Source organism: Marmota flaviventris, chromosome 9, assembly GCF_047511675.1.
Source record: "Marmota flaviventris isolate mMarFla1 chromosome 9, mMarFla1.hap1, whole genome shotgun sequence".
Classification (NCBI taxonomy): Eukaryota; Metazoa; Chordata; class Mammalia; order Rodentia; family Sciuridae; genus Marmota; species Marmota flaviventris.
The window spans coordinates 128,144,815-128,166,854 of NC_092506.1; the positions used below are offsets into that span (position 1 = coordinate 128,144,815).

At 33.1% G+C, this 22,040-nt stretch overlaps 1 protein-coding gene across 1 annotated transcript in view; it reads left to right on the forward strand.

Moving 5' to 3' along the window:
• LOC139707026 (kanadaptin-like) overlaps positions 1 to 21,820 on the forward strand; it is a 32,954-nt gene extending 11,134 nt beyond the window's left edge. Inside the window, 2 exon segments of the mRNA XM_071617009.1 lie at positions 19,509 to 19,576; positions 19,579 to 21,820. Of these exon segments, the coding sequence (XP_071473110.1) occupies positions 19,509 to 19,576; positions 19,579 to 21,695 (2,185 nt within the window). The 3' untranslated portion in view covers positions 21,696 to 21,820.
• Positions 21,821 to 22,040: the final 220 nt, after the last annotated feature.

Sequence of the window (22,040 nt, forward strand, 5' to 3'; positions counted from 1 at the left end):
GATTTTACTTCTCATTTAAAGTAGTTTCATGTATAATTAAATTGGCATAAATATGTCTATATTGGAGAGTGCACAATGTCCCCAGATCTTGTTCTTAGGCCTTTGTTGCTGTAAACTCAGTTCTTCATGAATTATATGTAATGTTAATAAAATTGTGAATGATATTCAATATGATTTTTGTATGGATTCTGTGTATAAGAAGCTTTTACCCCATTGTACCTGAAAAGCCAACATTTTATGATAAGAAACTTAATCTTTACATACAACCTTCTCAGTTTACCTCTTACTACTTGGTCCTCAGAAAATGAGACTATAAAACATAGCTCATTGATTATTTTGTCATAAGTATAAGGCCTCACTCAACCTTGACTCCACATCCATTTCTCTAATTTCTGCCCTGAAATAACACAACCTATAGAATAACAAGGACATCAGAATTTACTAATGTACATGAAAACACTGATCATTGACCTCATTCCATGAAAAATGAAATGTCTCCAATGAGGATGAAGTCTAGAAGGCCATTGTGCACAAAAGAAAGATAAAGCTCTTCTTTCATGTAAGAGCTATCTTTAAGTTTGTGGAAATTCAGTCTATTCAAATCACTAGGAAATGTTAAAATGTTAAAAAGTTAAAATTTTAAAATTTATAAATCAAGATATGAAAATCTGGGGCTTATTTTCCTATATCTACATCCTTCTTATAACTCTTAATTTCAACATAAATACAAACAGAAAAAAATAATGATCTGACTTATGCAAATTGTATTCCACATTAAGTTTGATTAAAATGTGTAAAAGTATTAACAGATGCTAGAGTATTATTCACTCAACAGTATGTTTTACTGTTACATAGAACATTTAGTCAAGTGGAACACTATGATGTCTGTCATTTAACAACAGGATGCAATACATGAGTGTTAACACATAAACAAATATTCAGTTTTAAAGACATTTTGCATACATAAGTTAAATATAGGTTAAAAAATGCACTGTAAACCTGGTATGATGGTCCATGCTTGTAATCCAAGCAAATTGGGAAGCTGAGTAATTTCAGAAATTTAAATTCAGCCTCAGCAACTTAGTGTGGTTTCAAGCAACTGAGCAAGACAGTCTCAGAATTTGAAAAAGTGGAGAGAGGGCTTAGGAATGTGGCTCAGTGTATAAAAATACCTAAACTTAAACTGAAATACACACACACACACAAATAAAGTTTAATATTACACTTGAGTGTTAAACATCAAAAATAGATTTCATATAATTCTTTTCTCAGTATTCAAAAGTGAAATAGTAATTTTTGATTTAGAAAAACAATTATATTCTTTCAAAGATGAGGTTTCTTCACTATGCATATATGATATTTCCACAAAATAACTTGATAATGCTTAATAAATTTAAGCAAAATTTAAAGACAACTACTTGTTTTCTAAACTTAAATGAGTTCTGTATTTTACTGATCCTCATATACATCAAGGTGTAATATATAGATAATAACTTTACTATACTCTAACATTTATTATAAATGTCTCATTGTTATATAAGGCATACATTTTGGACAAAATCTGTTCAATGTTCACTACTAGTATGAGTTTTCAGATGTTCTATGATTTAAAATTTAAGTACATTTTGGAAATATTATTTAACTTTTTAGAGTTTCTGGGCATAATGAATTCTCCAAAAATAAGCAGTGTTTAAGAACATGTAGCTACATTTTTTTTCCATTTGTATTTTCTCTAACCAGTATGTATCCACAAGTGCTGAGTATTGGTGAATAAATTTTAGAGGCATTGTCACATTGTCAATTTTCACATTACAAAATTTTCTCTATGCCATGGTTATTGTGTTGAGGATTAAATGCTGTCCCTTTCTTAGAGTAATGGTACAATGGTCTCATTTGCAGAGCTTCTCTCCAGTGTGTTTTCTCTGATGTCTAGTAATATATGATATAAAATGTTTCTACATTCTCTACATTTAGATGTATTCTTTCCAGAATAAGTAGCCTAGTGGTGAAAAGAATTGATTTCTTATTAAAAACTTTGCTGCATTGTTTCAATTTGTAGGGGTTCTTTTCTGTATAAATTCTGTTGTTAATAAGGTGTAATCTTTCTTTTTTTAAGTGTTTACTTTTAAGTTGTAGTTGGACACAATACCTTTATTTCAGTTATTTATTTTTATGTGGTGCTGAGGATCGAACCCAGGGTCTCAAACATGCAAGGCTAGCACTCTACCACGGAACCACAACCCCAGCCCCAAGATAGTCTTTCTTTAAAAGTATTATTACTTTATTCACATTTCACATTCACCAGGATATCTTCTGCTGTGGTGAATAAAGTTTTATTTTTTATTAAATGCTTTTCCACATTATTCACTTTTGTATGGCTATTCTCCAGTGTGAGTTCTGTTGTGGTGAATAAGGCCTGTTTTATTGCTGAAAGCTTTGCCACGTTCCTTATATTTGTAAGGTATCTCTCCAGTGTAAATTCTTCTGTGGCACATAAGGTGTAATATTTGAGTAAAAACTTTGTCACATACTTTGCATTTGTGAGGCTTCTCCCAAGTGTGAGTTCTGTTGTGGCAAATAAGCTGTGATTTTTGACTGAACGCTGTGCCGCATTCTTTACATTTGTAAGGCTTCTCTTTAGTGTGAGTTCGTCTGTGGCAAATAAAGCCTGATTTTTGAGTAAAAGCTTTGCCACATTCTTTACATTTGTAGGGCTTCTCTCCAGTGAGTTCTGCTGTGGTAAAGAAGGTCTATTTTTGACCAAAAGCTTTGCAACATTCTTTACATTTGTAGGGCATCTCGCCACTGTGATTTCTTCTGTGGTGAATAAGGTTTGATGTGTCACCAAAAGCTTTGCCACATTCTGTACATTTGTAGGGCTTCTCTCCAGTGTGAGTTCTGCTGGGGCAAATAAGGTGTGATTTGTGACCAAAATCTTTGCAACATTCTGTACATTTGTAGGGCTTCTCTCCAGTGTGAGTTTTTCTGTGGCAAATAAGGTTTTATTTTTCACCAAAAGCTTTGACACATTCTTTACATTTGTAGGGCTTCTATCCAGTGTGAGTTCTGCTGTGGCGATTAAGGTTTGATTTTTGACGAAAAGCTTTGCCACATTCTTTACATTTGAAAGGCTTTTCTCCAGTGTGAGTTCTGATGTGGCAAGTAAGGTATGATTTTCGACAAAAAGCTTTGCCACATTGTGTACATTTGTAGGGCTTCTCTCCAGTGTGAGTTCTCCTGTGGCAAATAAGGTCTGATTTTTGACCAAAAACTTTGCCACAATCTTTACATTTGTAGGGCTTCTCTCCAGTGTGAGTTCTGATGTGGTAAATAAGGTGTGATTTTCAACCAAAAGCTTTGCCACATTGTGTACATTTGCAGGGCTTCTCTCCAGTGTGAGTTCTTCTGTGGAAAATAAGGTCTGATTTTTGACCAAAAGCTTTGCCACAATCTTTGCATTTGTAGGGCTTCTCTCCAGTGTGAGTTCTGATGTGGCAAATAAGGCTTGATTTTTGACCAAAAGCTTTGCCACAATCTTTACATTTGTAGGGATTCTCTCCCATGTGAGTTCTCCTGCGGCAAATTAGGAGTGATTCTAGACTGAAAGCTTTGCCACATTCTTTACATTTGTAAGGCTTCTCTCCCATGTGAGTTCTGATGTGGCAAGTAAGGTGTGATTTCTGACCGAAAGTCTTGCCACATTCTGTACATTTGGAGGGCTCCTCTCCAGTGTGAGTTCTGCTGTGGTAAATAAGGAGTGATTTTTGACCAAAAGCTTTGCCACAATCTTTACATTTGTAGGGCTTCTCTCCAGTGTGAGTTCTGCTGTGGCGAATAAGGTTTGATTTTTGACCAAAAGCATTTCCACATTCTTTACATTTGTAGGGCTTCTCTCCATTGTGTTTTCCTCTGTGGTAAATAAGACCTTTTTTTTCACTAAAAACTTTGCAACATTCTTTATATTCGTAGAGCTTCTCTCCAGTATAAATTCTCTGGTGATGAACAAGGCCTGATTTTTTATACGATTTCTGTTGTTCACTCTCACTTGTAGTTTTCCATATTTCCCTTTGTGGTAAATAGTCAAGATCACAACTTTCATATTTTGCACTTATCACTTCATGTAATATATGTTTTAGGCCCTTTTCTGGTGAATATTCTTGGATATGATTAGGAGTCATGGCTGAAATAAACAAAAATTAAAAAAATAATACCTATTAGACTGGGATAAATATATTTTGCATACATAACATGAAATTAAGGTAAAATAAGTACATCAGGAGTGTAGCAGATTAGTAAGTCCAAAGTCACCATAAATCCAAAAAATATATTAGTTCAATAAAAATGTACAGAAAAAAAATTACCTTGGGAATATTATCCAAATTCTTGTAGAGACCACAGTATCCAAGAGGAGTACATCATTAAGATGAGTAATATAATAAAGTGTAGAAAAGAATCTTTAACACCCTTTTGTCCTTCATAAGATAGTATTGGGTATTTAGGAAATATCTACCACCTACCTTCACTGTCAGTAGAATAAGAGAAATGTAAAACATATACAAACATTTCCGGGTTTTTCAAAGTGTGTCCAAAAAATGATTTTTGTCTACCATGACATAGAGACATGAAAATAACTAGTAGATTTTGAGTGATAATACCATAAATATTCAACAAGGGCAAAGAGGCAATGGACTCTTAAAAAGAAATATGAGCAAAAAATTTACTGAGAAATATACATATATGTAAATAAAATTTTTTGTAACAACATTTTAAAAGACGATAAAAACCTTGCATAGCCTGTGGCCATAATATTTGGATGAATTCAACACATGAAAATCAAGTATAATAAATTGATTTTTATATTTTTACATTCGTGTGATATGAGAATTTCCTTTATTGACAAATACAACTTTGTTTATTTATAAATATATCATGGTAATTTATACTATATATACAAGGTTAAATGACTAAATAGAATGAATTAACAATCATTATTTCATATAATTATCAATTTTGTTCTTACAATGTATTGTTTTCCTTCTACTAGTATTTATGAAGAACATAATACACTCACTATGTGGTAAAATAAAACTCTTGACCCTATTATGCTCAATAAAATAAAAATATGGAGACTTTTACTATAATATCAACCCTACGCAAAACACAGTGCCTGGTGACAAAATTTTGCTCACTAAATTTCTGACTTCCACGTGTGAATCAAATGCTCCTACAACTTAATAATTCAAAGTCCTTCATATATTTCTTATAACACTTTAAGAGACAAAATGTTTTATAACTAAATAATAATAGTATATGAGTACATATTTTTAAACATTTGACATTGATGGGCACACACATTGAGTCCCTAGCTTTAATACTGAGAAAAATGTTGGCACTAAACACAAAAGCAGGGGTATCTCTTCAATTTTCTGATTTAATTGTTCATGGATACATACTTAGTACTGGCAATTCTGGATCTTTATGTCATCCAACTTTTAATGTTTCATGTGTAATGCTTGAGATTACCCCAAAAATTCTATATCACAAACTACAACACAAGTCTTTTTAAAATTGTTTGAGCCATGCTCTTTCTAAATATCTGTGACTTCTCTCATACAAGACGTACTTTTGCATGACCTCCCAATTAGCAAATATTACAAAGATGCAGCACTGTTCTTGCCTATTTTTATTTATTTAAAAGTTTTTATACTTTTTTTTTCCCAAAAATGGAGTATATAATCTACTGATGGCTCCTTTAATGAACAAATGAAAAATAGTACAGCAAATATAAACATAGAGAAGCATGGCTAAATCCGAGACATAAAAACAAAAATAAAACATTAAGAATTTAACATTAGGATACTGACAGTTATGAATTACTCAAAGAACACTAAATAACTATTTAAAAAAAGTTTAGAGACTGAAATTGAAAAATATTAACATCAATGAGCACAATGTTTATGTGAATAATTCTTTACGAAAAATGAGAGGGGCATTCCTAGTGTGCAAATCTGAAATTCAACAAATATGGTAGAGGCTTATCAAGCAGTAACAAGTTTAAGACAAGTCTAAGCAACTTGTAAAATACTGTAAAAATTAAAAATCTATAGGATATATAAAGAGAAGTGGGATATATATATATATATATATATATATATATATATATATATATATATATATATATATATATATTGTGAAAAGAATCCAAGCATGCCACAATAAAATAACAATGATCCAGAAATTAAATCACAAATCAAAATAAAAAATATTTAAAAATTACAAAGTAGAAGTATAATGATTTATTCACTTCAAAATATTTATGATTACTAATGCATTATTGCAAAACACAAAACAAAAGAAAAAATTTAATAACAGAATTGAATCTACAATAGAAAACGTGAAGTAAGTTCCATCAGAGAGCATGGAAAGAAACCAAGCATGATCTGCTCCTAGAGGCCCTATTTGTTTAAATATGGATAATGCTCCTGCCTTTACATCTCATCCTTTTGCACAATTTTTAATCAGTGAGATATAGTTTTAAATCATGAAATTTCTCATAATTTTTTGGATGAGCTTTTGTTGAGTGCACAAATTGTATCCTAATACTTGCCTTTTAAAACAGAAACAAACAAAGATCTAGCCTCTATTATATTAATATGCATTAAATATTGTATTATTTACAGTTAATGTGCTCAATATACAACATAAAGTTAATACTCAAAATTGGCCATCTGCATTGAATAGACATTTTATTCTCAAACAGCCATTACCAATAAAATTATGTAATATATGAGGTTCCACCTGACCAGCATGACAAGCTCCAATGGTTTTGCTCACATGGGGAAAAGCATAGACTGCTACACTTATGCTAACATGTCCTGTTTGGAATCTAGCTTCATGCTTGAAAAATAGCAATTACAAATGTACATCAGTGACTTCACAAGCTGATTTCTAAGTTTCATTTAACCCTGGAAGATAAGAGTTCATCTTCAAAAGAGGAGAAACATTAAAAGAGGACCCCACAATACTTAAATTCTAGTTACTTGTTGAGATATAAAATCATCAACAGCCTCAGCTCAACAGGTGTTGGCTAAAATGGGGTTAGAATGTACTCTAGATAACTTTGTTACTGCTTTGATTGCTAAACTCACACAAAACTCTGTAAATGCTTTGGTCTTAACAACAATTTTGCTCTGTTTTTGTACACCAGCTCTGGGAAATTCAGTACTGCCAGATCCTGGACTTCAACAACCCATTACAATATCTTGACTCACTTGCATAAAATTGTTATACACCTGCAAAAATATCTCATGGTATTCATTGTTGTCTTAGCAGAATTATGTGTCCTTACCATCCACATAGTATTTAATAGGTCAAAATCCTGTGTAATTTATTCATAAAAGATCTATTCCTTTTGATAAAAACTGTGATGATTCAGTGAAGCTTCTCTCTAAGGCAGAATTTAACGCTTTGACATTCTCCTTGCTGAGTTTACCTGGACTAGCTCTATGGGCTTAAAAAAACTACTATGAAACTCGCCTATGCTATCATAAACAGTACTAGTCATGCCTCCATGGATGTAAATATGCTTAATGAAGAACAAAAACAACATTGTCATGCCATACTTGACAATTATGCTGCAATTGATTGTCTGTTATTGTTACATCATAAAGAATATCAGAAGTTTAATACCATGAGTTCCTTCAATTAAAGTTATAATAGTAATTTTATTTCAAAAAGCTTAGATTACCTTAAAGATATCATTCATAGGGTTCAACAAGATGATGGATTTTGGACTTCTTGGATTGGTTAACTTCATGTTTACTCAATTTCATCTGGGTCAAAAATATTCATAGGTGGATGTTTACTGATGTTGGAACTTGCTGTTGTCTATGTCTGCCCTATTTTTTGCCCCCACCAGCATTAAGGAGATAAGTAATATTATTTATTCAAAAGGCCTTAAAAAAGAGGGAGGTATTAGGTATTCTGATCTTGGAATAGACAGGAAAGTGTGGGGGTGATTGTAACTGGCACCCTGCGTACCACAATTGTAATGCCCAGCAGTTTCTCCCTGAAGATATTAAGACAACTCTACAGGTGTACTATCTAGTTTCTGTGGTAATTTCCTTAGGGAGAAGGGGCTCTATATTTGTATTAATTGTACCTAATCTTGGTTAGCTAGCACATGGGGTTAAAGAAACACTGGGTTAGAATGTAGTCATGGTATCAGAAGCTATGTAATTCTGGGGGATTATATGTGTAGCTGTTAAGAGGGGTGGCCAGTTTTTTTTTTTTTTTCCTTTTCACTGTGTGTGCGTTTCTCTCTTCTGTTTGTTCCTTTAAAGTTTCCTCACAAGAAGATTTTAAACAGATCATGCTGGCCCTCACAACAAAAGCAAAGTTTTGATGGTTAATCTGAATAAACTGGGACATCACTAAAGAAGAAAACAGAGAACAACAAGGAATATGAAAATGTGATAAATATAGGGCAGTATGTGTTCAATGATTACAATCAAAATAAATAAACCTAAGCTTCTGAAAATTTCTTCTGCTGGGTGACTACTCTTTCAACATTTTTTAGTTTGGTTTTCTTCTTGACATTTGAATGACTCAACTGTGCCCGCTGCTATGTGTAGTCTACAATAGTTTACATCACTAAATTATACTAAGTACTACTTATCTAAAGTGAAGGATGTGCAACACACAAAGAAAGAGACAGATTAAAAAGTAAAATTATATATATATATACAGAGAGAGAGAGAGAGAGAGAGAGAGAGAGAGAGAGAGTAAAATATCTGTACTAAAAATGCCCTTTTTTTGAAACACAAATCTGAAACTCATTTTTATAGAGAAGTTCCCAGAATATACTCTGCAACAGAAGTAAATTAAATAATAATTAGTAATTAATAATTTTAAAGGGAAGTTAAACTTACCCAGGAAAGCCAAGTTTCTATAGTTCTCTAGCATCACATCTCTATATAATTTTTTCTGAGCAGGATGAAGGCATTCCCACTCCTCTTCAGTAAAATCAATGGCTATATCCATAAATGTTAACAGTTCCTAAAATAAGAATAGGTAAATAAATAACATATTGACCACAGGAATATTTGCACAGTCTGTAATGTAAATACAGTTGAAATTAGAGTTAGTAGACTATCATGTAGGTAGTTTTTTGGAACACAATTATACTATTATTTACTTCTGCAGAAAAAGTAATTTAAGTTCAAAAAAGTATACATACTCCACATTTATGAAACACAATATAAAACTCAGGCATTATCACAAAAATATATATTTTGTAATTTTTTATTTCTTGATCTAAATTATACATATTTTCAGATGAGAAAATCATGGTAATTAAGAACGGGAATTTTCAAATTTTAATTGTACAACCACTAATCAGAAATTTACTAATGTGTAGAATCTTATATGTTATTTCTCTGATAGAGCTGACTATTCTGAATGTGTAGTGAGATCTCTAGTAAGAGAAATTTTGAAATGCAACAAGGTAGGCAGAGCACTTAATGGAAATATTTAATAGTTTATTTAAGTTCGAATATTTTATGGTTTTTATGTATGTTATTAATATGAAAAATAGCAACAACAATCCTGTTTGAATTTTTCCTTTTTATAATTTTAACATACAAAATTATATATATATATATATATATATATATATATATATATATATATATATATACACAAACTTTGATCGATGTGTATATTGTAAGATATTTATAATAGAATATATATAGAATATATATAGAAACAAATTATATTTGTTTGAAGATATATATATATCTTCAAACAAATATAATTTGTTTGTTTGGTTTTTTTATTGGTTCTTTCTAGTTCTACCTGACAGTAAATTGATTTTTATGGTATTATGCAAGCATGAGATATATCTTATCCTAATTAAAATCCTGTTCTTGTTGGTGGCTACAATGGTAGGATTCACTTACAGATATGTAATATTTCTATCCTTGTCCCTTTTATTTATTTATTTATTTATTTATTTATTTATTTATTTACTTATTTATTTTTGTTTACCATTGTGCAATCTACTGATCTTCTTTTCTTACCCTTCCCCACTTTATAAGATTTAGATTTCACATATCAGCAATAACTTTCAATATTTGGTTTTAAAGAAATGGTTTGTTTTACTTAGCATAAAATCTCCAGATTCATCCATTTCCTGGCAAATGTCATAAAGTCATTCTTCTTTATGGCCGATTCATAGTTTATTGTGTACATAAGCAATATTTTTTATCCTGTCATCATTGAATGGACCCATTCATCATTGAATGGTTGGTTTTATAGCTTAGCTATTGTGAATTGTGCTGCTATAAATGTTAATGTGGCTGTGTCAATGTAGTATGCTGATTTTATGTCCTTTGGGCATATACAGTGCAGTCAAAAACTGGGTAAAATTGTGGTTCCATTTCTTTAACAATATCCATACAGGTTATTATGTTTCACGTAGACCTCTATACAGCTGGAAAAATTGGAATTCATCTATACCTGAGGTGAAAATAAAACATACAAAAAAATTATTAAGCCATAAAATGACTAGAATTTATTATCAAATCATACATCCCAATAAAAAGTAAAATTCAAAAACTAAAAGTAAAGAAAGTCTTAAGCAAAAGAGCAAAATTAGAAGCTATTAAAGATAAACATAACACAGAGTTACCAGTATCAATGTTGGTGCTTTTAAAAAGCAAATGAGCCCAGTCTAGTGATGGACAACTGTAGTTCCAGTGACTGAGGAGGATAAGAAAAAAGGATCATAAATTCTAAGACAATATTATATATAATATTGTCTTATATATATATATTGTACTGAGCAACTTAGGGAGGCACTTAGCAACTCAGTAATACTCTGTCTCTAAATAATATATATATATATATATATATATATAAAACGACTGAGGATGTGGCTTTATTGTTAAGCACCCCTGGGTTCAATCTTCAGTACAAATTTTTTAAAAAGCAAATACAATTAAAAAAGCACTAGCAAATTTGAAAATTCAATGAATAAAAATTATATCAATTATACAGTATATAATTGCAAATATAGGCATATATAATGATTTCTCACTTTATGGAAATACACTCTGGAAAATTTATCCTAAGAATCTTCTGCAATTTTCCAATACTCTGGGTGCAATGATAGAATCTAGATGGTATAGACTAGTACATGGCTAAGATATTTGCTAGATCCATGGTTGTACATAAAGTCTACTGCTGACCAAAATACCATGATGCCACATGATTGATGTTATGAAGTAAAATCAATCAGGGTAAACCTCATAATAAAATAAATGGTGGAACTACAGAAAACACCGACAACAAAACTCTTAAAACACGCCAAGATATTGGGAAAAGAGTGTGATAATAAAATGCTATTTTATCCCTTCACTCATAAAACATAACAACATATTTTGACACATTAAATGCTGAATATAAGTTATTACTAAATAATACTGAAATATATAAGAAAGTACAAAGCTCAAAAGTTTACATACAAAAGGTAGGGTTCATATGATGGTGCACACCTGAAATATCTACTATTCTGGAGTCTAAGGCATGAAGTTCAAAATTTAAGGCCAACTGAAGAAATTGAGCAAACCCCATCTGGAAATAAAATTTAAAACAGAGCTGAGAAAATGCTCAGCATTAAGACACTTTGGTTGAATCCCTAATATCACAAAAGAAAAAAAAATAGTTTTTTTTGTTTTCAAAATTATACAATATAATATAATAGACTTAAACTTATGAATTACAAAATATTAATACAAAAAAATCTATTCATCAAATGATTACATTAAAAGCTGCAAAACTGACAAGTTAAAAATAAACCCTAATTTCCTCACATATAATCAAACACTTATATGAAGAAGAAATACAACAGAATGCATAAGAAAAAAAATTCTTGAAGAGTCACTTTAAAAAGGATATATCTAACTTTTCAATTATCATAAAAACTCAAAATCTTTAGAAATTAGGTAACATTGAATAAAATCACATCATATAGATGAATTAAATAGTATTGATGAATATGTGGAATAAATGCATTCACAAAAAAGGAAAATAATAATTTAACCTTTATTATCCATTTGTAGAAACTGTTTTGTAATCATATGTATATGATACACCCACAGAGGAAACAGAGACTAAAATTACAGCAACTTTTCATGAGAGTACATCCACATTCTTCCAGAGTTGAAACCAAGGGGCATGGCTAAAGAGGAAGAAATAATTATTAAATTTTGTAAAATGTAAATTCTAGGAGCTAGAATTTTTGTTGATGTATTATATCCAGTTTGACAAATACTATAAAATACCTTGTATGTTTTATGCTGATGTCACATGAATGTTGCATTTCATATGCAGTATTTGAGAAAATAAAAATAAAAATACAGAAAATATTCAACATATTTACAAAGGATAGAACTATTATAAAAATGATCATTTTTCCCAAGGTACACTTTAATAATAACTGGTCATAATTTTACCATTCTTTGATTTTTGTGAAAGAAGAAATCAAAGCAAAAACTTCTAAAATTTTCCTGGAAAGATGAATGTATATAAAATTAGACAAGTACTCTCTCACATGTAAGAACAAATGTACTAGTGATCATTACCTGACACTAATACATGTTATAATACTAAAACAGTGTAGTAATTTTAAGATAAAAAAAAAATTACAATACAGAAAACTACATAGGGCAGTTCATATGTATGCAAATATCTTTTTATTGTTCATTATTATAAGTATATAAATCAAAACATATCAATAAAATATTTAATGTTAATGAATGCTACAATCCAACTTCAAGGTAGATGTTAGAATAAAAGGCATAGATTACAAAAGCGATTTGTGTGCAGAATGTGTGTGACACTGGAATTATACACAAGCATCCACCAAAGAGCAGATATAAAGAGAGATAATTTTAAAAAATAAAATAAAAATAAATAAAAGCAGAATATAAGCCTACCTCCATTTATGGTACACCAAATAAATATATACTCCTGTTTTGAGTCCTTCTAAAAACTGTAAAGGAATTAGAGGCACACAAATTGGAAAACTGAAAAAAAAAAAAAATATCGACCAAGATGAGATAAGTAGAATGCACTTGAAGATTTTTCTGATTTGAGCAATATGCAAAATTACTGGAACAAAATGCCCAAATACAGTGTTAATATAAATAAAGGAAGATTGGTTTGCATTTGAAATATATTATTTAACTCTAAATTGCCTGTAGTTTAAATGCTAATTTATCTGTACACACAGAGGAAGGAATAAGATATACATGAGTATTTACTCCAGGGGGAAAAATAAGTGGTTTTCTATGGCCATGCAAGATCTATGGGCTTTATTCCATTAGGCCAGAGTGGAAGAGATGTTAAATCTTAAGGTAATCCCTTAATTCCTTAGAGGGATTTGCCAACATTCTCTAAAAATGCAAATAGCTGTTGCTGACAGTTGAACTATATCTAGAAAGTACCAAAAAATTAACAGGGAAATACAGACCACCACTGAAAGCCAAAGTGGCAGTTCAGCACTTCCTGATGTCTCTCACCCAGCTCACTTTACTAATAACACCAGACCTAACCAATTCTTTCTGTAAGTAATTTGTCCCGATATTAACTTTTTCCATTCAATGGACTACATCTGAAACCTCAAACATTGAAAGCACTGGTAACTGTGGAGGTGCAAATCTACCTAGATCAAAAAGGAGTGTTCTCACATTGGTGTGAAAACATTGCAATGGGCTAAAATCTCGAATATTAGTGCAGAAAAAATGGTTACAATCACAGATCCCTCGTTATTTCTAAAATAGGTGCACATCAATTTTTTTTTTCCAGTGAGCATAAGGCACCCTGGAATCTAAAAAGCTTGCATCAGAATTTTAGTGCACCATCCAACTATAAGATCTTCTGTATGAGCACAGCTGTTAGAATGGCTACTCTCAAAAAGTGGAATAGTAAGTAGTACTTCAATTATATGAATATGGAAGAAAGAAACACTGTGCTAGACTATAAAATTAGTGAAGACATTTTTAAAAAATGGAAGTTGAGAGTTCTCTCAGTTATTTATTTGAGAAACTAAGCTCTCTACATTTATATTGCTCTTGAACAAGAAAAGCCCCAAGTACTGGTCTGGACTTATGAGAGGCATTAGATGTGCCAGCTGAGGGATCCTCATATTACATAGTTCTGAAACACAGTTCCAGGAGAATACCAGAGTAGGGAATGAGAATGCTCTCATATACATTCCACAAAAGGAAATCTGAGCATAAAGACACTCTGACAGGTTGTCTCCCTTTGGAGACACAAAGGAAGAATAGAAACACATGAGTTTTCCAATATCAAGTGATTCTTCTTTACTTTTCAATCATGTAAAATGCTCATAAACAACAACAAAAAAAATTTTGCTTTTGATATTTTTCTATGGTACTGGGGATTTGAAACAGCAGCATGTTAATTCTGGGCTACATACCCAGCCATGTTTTCAAATTTTGAGACAGGTTTTTCTAATTGTCTAATTAGTCTACCTAAGTTCCTGATGTTTACCTGGAAATTGCAATCTTACTGACTTAGCCACTTGAGTCTCTGGAATTAATATGCATGAATCATTGCACCCAGAGAGAAAAAATACTTTAAAATCTCATCCAGTTTTTGGTATAACAATTGAAAATACCATGTTCATTTGAAATGTAATATGGGTAAAGAAACTGATAGTACTGCAAAAAAGTAACTGATAATACTGGGAAAGTGGGAAGTTGTCATTGAACAGGAAGCTAAAATTTTATGTATAAATACAACTCAAAATACTGGAGCATAAATTTAAAATCACACTCAGCAACTGTTTGAAGATAAAAAAAAATTAAAAGTACCAGGTATGTAGCTAAGTGGTACAGTACCTCTGGCTCAATCCACAATACCACAATCTCCAAAAAAAAAAAAAAAAGGAGAATGAATTAAGGAAGAAATAAAAACTGAGATATCTATAGAGTATCTCACCCCACTCCTAGAGGAAAAAATACATGGAGTTGTTATTGGGATGATCTCCTCACTCCAGAATCCACAACACAATCTGAGAAGATTCGGAAATATTGCCACAAATGTTCTCACATAGAATTTAAGGTAGGGGCTGAAGATATTCTATAGGATACTATAGAACTTCCAGTGTCTACTGTTAATATATGGTCCAGTTGACTGGCCAGTGGAAATTCATGGCTGACCTTTCTCAGGAGAAGACACAGGATTGCAGAAACTAAAGATTACACCAGGGATTCTAGCCAACCATAGCCAGTTCCCACCATAGTTAGTGCAGCCAGTTTCAACCAGACTCACCATCCAGTCTCAGGATTTCACTGCACACTCATCATTTACTGTATTTTTAGGAACCACATGTCCTCTCTATAAATCACAAAGTACGTATACAGGAGAAAAAATAAGGTTCACTGAACATAAGTGAGAAAGCCTAGAAATGGATACCCACTCTGGCAGACTTCACACCAGATGGTCACAACTTGCTTCTCTTTACTGAATATGTGTACATTGGTCAATGCTTATATAAGGGGTCCTGATTAGACACAACTTATGTCTTCATATGCTCAATCTGAGCCTAGTGAGTTTTTTTGAGAGTCAGGAGATAACCTCAAATCCAGAAATAAATGATGTCTAATTGTAGGGTCTTGTCTGTACATCTATTTATTTATTTATTTTTCTTTTGAGGCTCTGGGAATTGAAATCCAGATCCTCAGGCTGCAGCGAAATTAAGGCAAGGTATCCTTGGAGAAGTAAAATCCAGCCAACCCAGACAAGCATTTGCATTTAAACTTCCATATGAGGCCTTTTGAATTTGAAGATTATATATGTAAATATATTATTTATTGATGGAAATAATACAGTGAAAATCTTGTAAAATTTCAGTTAACTTCTCTTGTATGGAAACAGAGTGGACATTAAAATTATATGAGGTGGAAAGATAATTATTTTTTAGAATTCATATAAAAATAGTAAAAATTGAATTTTATAGTATAACCCATAATTTCCACTATGTGAAAATTACCATTGTGAATTTAAAATATTACTAATAAAGTATATGTAATTTTGGAACAGCACCCTCAAAACCATGTCAAGACTCCAGAAAATCTCAGTTCACAGAACCATATTTGAGAGTTATGCTTGTCCTGAGTTCAGGAAGATGAAGGACATGATCACTTCTTTTATGCTACAGGTGAAAGATACATTTATTTTTTTTAACCAATATTTCTTTTGACATATAAAAACTAGAGAGAAACTGCCCTGAGTGAGGGCAAGGAGATTTAACCAGAAAGTGTATGGTGTGTGTGTGTATGTGTGTGTGTGTGTGTGTATAATAATAATAATATATATATATATATATATATATATATATATATATATATATATATATATATATATATATATTATATATATATATATTATTATATATATATGTTTTTCCAGAGATCCAAAGTTTTGAGTATATTATTTAAATTGATTAATGGTATATTCCTTATTTTATGTCGTGGCCTTAGACCCAGTGGCCTGTCTATAACATTTTCTTTTTCTTCCTAGGATGAAAGCCCCTTAAGAAAGTGGGCTTGAAATGAAGATGAATCGTGTTGCTATCATAATGTCTTACTGTAATCCCAAGTAGGGGATTTGAAATTTTGCTTCTTTAAGAATAGTACTAAAGCACAAGAAATAGAAACAAGAATCACTAGATGAGATGAATTCAAACTGAAAAGATTTTTCTCAGCAAAGGAAACACTCAGTGAGGCAAAAAGTGATACCAGAGAATAGGAGCAAATTTTTACCACATGCACATCAAATAGAAACCTAATTTCCAGGATATATAAAGAAGTTAAAAAACTTAATAACAGAAAACAAATTTCCCTATCCTTAAATGAAATGGGCTAAGGAACTGAAGAGACACACTTCTTAGAATATAAACAATCAATCAATAAATAAAAAATGTTCAACATCTCTAGCAATTAACGAATTGCAAATCAAAACTACTCCAAAATGTAATCTTATTCCAATCAGAATTGCAATTATTAAAAATACAAGCAAAAATATATGTTGGTGAGGATATGAGGAAAAAGGCCCACTGTTACACTGTTGGTAGGACTCTAAATTGGTGACACCAATCTGGAAAAGAATAAGGAGATTCCCTAGAAAACTTGGAAAGAAACCAAAATTTACCCAGCTATCCCACTCCTCAGTTTAGACCAACGATAGCTAAAAACAGCATAATACAGAGGCATATCCACATCAATGTTCATAGCAAAACAATTCACAAAAGGTAAACTATAGAACCAATCTATATGCTCTTCCCTAGATGAATGGGTAAAAAAATATGGTCTATTTACACAGTGGAATATTACTGAGCATTAAAAGAGAATAAAATTATGGAATTGGGAAGTAAATGCATGGAGTTAGAGAATATCATGTTAAAGCAAGTAATCCAATCCTCGTAAACCAAAGACAATAATGTTTTCTCTGCTAAGTGGATGGTGATCCACAATGAGGGAAGTGGGAGGTAGCATGGAAGAAATGAAGAAACTTTGAATAAGACAAAGGGGAGGGAGGTGATGGGAGATGTTATAGAGGTAGGTAAGATGGTGGAATGAGATGAAAATCTTGTTGTACACAAAGTAGAGTTACATGGGTTTTTTAACTATACATTCTGAACAACAAGAGAAATAAAATCTTGTGTTCCATTTGTGTGCTACAAAGTGAAATGCATTCTGCTCTATTAGCAAGTTAGAACAAATTAATAAATTAATTGATTTTTGAAAATTCAGGAAAGAGACTTGCCTTTCCCTAGATATATATATATATATATATATATATATATATATATATATATATATATATATATATAATGTATATAATTTATGAACATTTTTTTCATATTTCTATCAATTTTTTTAAAGAAATGACAGCAGAAGCATTACAATTCTTATTTCATGTATAGAACACAATTTTTCATATTTCTCGTTGTATATAAAGTATGGCGATACAAATTTGTGTATTTGTGCATGTACTTTTGATGATGGTCTCTATCACATTCCACCATTCTTGATAATCCCCTGCCCCCTTTGTTTTCCTCCCACCCCTCTTCTTTATTGAGAATCCATGGATTTCTCTCATGCTCCCCCTCCCTACCCCATTATGAGTCAGCCTCCTTATATTTGGCATTTTTTGTTTTATTGGAATTGGATAACATCACTTAGCATTATCTTCTCCAATGCTATCCATTTACCTTCAAATGGCAGATATGATTATATACCTAGAAGACTCAAAAAACTCCACCAGAAAACTTCTAGAACTAGTAAATAAATTTAGCAAAGTAGCAAGATATAAAATCAACACCCATAAAGCAAAGGCATTTCTGTATATCAGTGAAAACTCTACTGAGAAAGAAATGAAGAAAACTACCACATTTACAATAACTTCAAAAAAAAAGATATTTTGGAATCAACTCAATGAAAGACGTGAAAGGTCTATACAAGGAAAACTACAGAAACCTAAAGAACAGAATCAAAAAACACCTTAGAAGATGGCTTTCCATCTACTTTCCATCTACTTTGCTCATCAACTATCAAAACTATAATTATTATATATTAGACAAAGGTGTCAAAACATGCACTGGAGAAAAGATAGCCTAACACCTTAGAAGATGGCTTTCCATCTACTTTCCATCTACTTTGCTCATCAACTATCAAAACTATAATTATTATATATTAGACAAAGGTGTCAAAACATGCACTGGAGAAAAGATAGCCTCTTCAACAAAACACTATCTCTCACCATGCACAAAACTCAACTCCAAGTGTATCAAGATCTTGGAATTAAACCAGATACTCTGTGTCCAATGGAATAAAATACAGGCTCTAATCTTCATCATGTGGGATTAGGCCCCAATTTCTTTAATAAGACACTGAAAGCACAAGAATTAAAACAAATAATCAATAAATGGGATAGAATCAAACTAAAAAGTTTATTCTCAGCAAAAGAAACAATCTGTAAGGTGAAGACAGAGCCTACATTTTAGGAGGAATATTTTACCCCGCACATATCAGATAGAGCACCGATCTCTAAGGTACATAAAGAACTCAAAAAAAAAAACTAAACAAATAATAATAATTGTGATGTTTATGATGATGATGATGATAATAATAATAATAATAATAATAATAATAATAATAATAACCCAATCAAGAAATGGGCCAAGGATCTGAACAGAGAGTTCTTAGAAGAGAATATACAATCAATTAACTTATATATATATATATATATATATATATATATATATATATATATATATATATATATATATATATATATATCTGATTGGTTATGGTCCTCCCTTTTCAGGACCAAGAACAGTTCTGGTTCAGTTTCTAAGGAGGGGAAACACGAGCAAGAATCATTCTCAACTCTCCTTTATAAATTATCAAATAAAGGCCAGAACTGAGTGGCGACTTTAAGAAGCCAGCCCTGCCGGCGACCCCAGCAGTGCGGAGTAAGGCTCCGCAAACCCTGAGGAGGTGAAGAAGGAATGGCCCACGGAGCCGCGGGACTCTGACTCTACGGAGCCCGACGTTCCGCCTAGGCGGGACAGCGGAGAGACTAGGAGTGGAGAGACTAGGAGTGTCCAGGAAGAGCAGCTGCGTCCCCCCACCGCGGTTTCCTACCCTGGTGGCCCGGCTCGAGCTCTGCTGTACAGAGAGCCGCCGTGGGGCAGCCCAGCCATGGCCCCCTATAGCCTAGAGACCCTGAAGGGCGGCACCATCCTGGGCACCCGTAGCTTAAAAGGGACAAGTTGCTACCTTTTGGGGAGGCTGTCTAGCTGCGACATGTGCCTGGAGCACCCTTCGGTGTCTCGGTACCACGCGGTGCTCCAACACAGGGCGTCCGACCCGGACGGAGAATGCGACGGCCAAGAGCAGGGCTTCTACCTCTACGACCTGGGAAGTACCCATGGCACGTTCCTCAACAAAACTCGAATCCCTCCCCGCACCTATTGTCGAGTCCATGTCGGGCACGTTTTCCGCTTTGGTGGTAGCACCCGGCTCTTTATCCTGCAGGGACCAGAAGAAGACCGAGAGGCAGAATACGAGTTAACAGTAACACAGTTGAAGGAACTGCGCAAGCAGCAACAGATGTTGTTGGAGAAGAAGATGCTAGGAGAAGATTCAGATGAAGAAGAGGAAATGGATAACACTGAATGGAAGAGGAATACTAGTAACCAAGATGATGATATGGGTTGTACCTGGGGAATGGGAGAAGATGCTGTAGAGGATGATGCAGAAGAGAATCCCATTGTCTTAGAGTTTCAGCAGGAAAGGGAAGCCTTTTATATAAAGGACCCAAAAAAGGCTCTCCAAGGTTTCTTTGACCGAGAAGGAGAAGAACTAGAATATGAATTTTATGAACAGGGACATAGCACTTGGCTCTGCAGGGTGAGATTACCTGTGGATGATTCAACTGGGAAACAGCTGGTGGCTGAGGCCATTCACTCAGGAAAGAAAAAAGAAGCAATGATTCAGTGCTCACTGGAAGCTTGCCGGATCCTTGATACTTTGGGATTGCTGCGGCAGGAAGCAGTATCTCGGAAAAGGAAAGCCAAGAACTGGGAAGATGAATATTTTTATGATAGTGATGATGACACATTCCTTGATCGCACTGGCCTTGTGGAGAAGAAGCATCTTAACCGAATGAAGAAGGCTGGGAAGATTGATGAGAAGCCAGAGACCTTTGAATCACTGGTTGCAAAGTTAAATGATGCTGAAAGGGAACTCTCTGAAATTTCTGAGAGTCTCAAGTCCTCAAGCAAAGCTCTGTCAGAGTCCCCACCTCAGGATTCTTTAGATGCATTCATGTCAGAAATGAAATCAGGGAGTGCATTAGATGGTGTGTCCAGGAAGAAACTTCATCTCAGAACTTTCGAACTGAGGAAAGAACAACAGAGGCTTAAAGGGTTAATAAAAATTGTAAAGCCAGCAGATATTCCAGAACTAAAAAAGACTGAAAGTCAGACTACAGATACAGAAAATAAAGCTAAGAAACTTACACTGCCTCTCTTTGGTGCTATGAAAGGAGGAAGCAAATTCAAGTTAAAAACTGGAACAGTAGGGAAATTTCCCCCCAAGCGTCCAGAACTCCCTCCGGCTCTAATGAGAATGAAGGACGAGCCTGAAGTAGAAGAGGAGGAGGAAGAAGAAGATGAAGAAGAAGAGAAAGAAAAGGGGGAGCACGAAGAGAAAATGGAGGATGGAAACAGCAGGTTGCCACAGGAGATAGAGCCAGAAACTTCAGTGCAGGAAATGAGTTCTCCCACAGATCTCACATGTTCTAAGGAAACAAAAAACCATGAAAACATGTCTCAAATCAGCCACATGGAACAGAAGAAAAATTATCAAGAGATTAATGAAACATCTTCATCCTGCAAAGAACCATCAGCACCAAAGAATGAATATGAGAAAAGCAGAGATGAATTGAAGAAAAAGAAAGCTCCTGGTCCAGGCAAATTTCCCCCCACACTTTCTTCTAAATATCCCGAAGATGACCCAGACTACTGTGTGTGGGTTCCACCTGAAGGCCAAAGTGGAGATGGCAGAACTCATCTTAATGACAAGTATGGCTATTGATTACATCAGAGTCCCAGAGGAAGATCTTGTGGACTATGTGACATAGAGTATTTGGAATAATATGTGAAGTTGAATGGCCAGAGAAGTTCAGATGATCTTATGTAAAATCTGGTGACTGACTTTTTCTTCCATGCTCTTGGCTTCTTGAATTTATCTTGTTATCCAGTTCTCCTGATTTGGGAATTTATGTTTAAAAGTATTTATTTTTGTATATATATATATATATATATATATATATATATATATATATATGTGTGTGTGTGTGTGTGTGTGTGTGTGTGTGTGTGTGTGTGTATGAAGGGAACCCTATATTTTGAGAAATAGTAAAGTGAGAAACAGGGATGC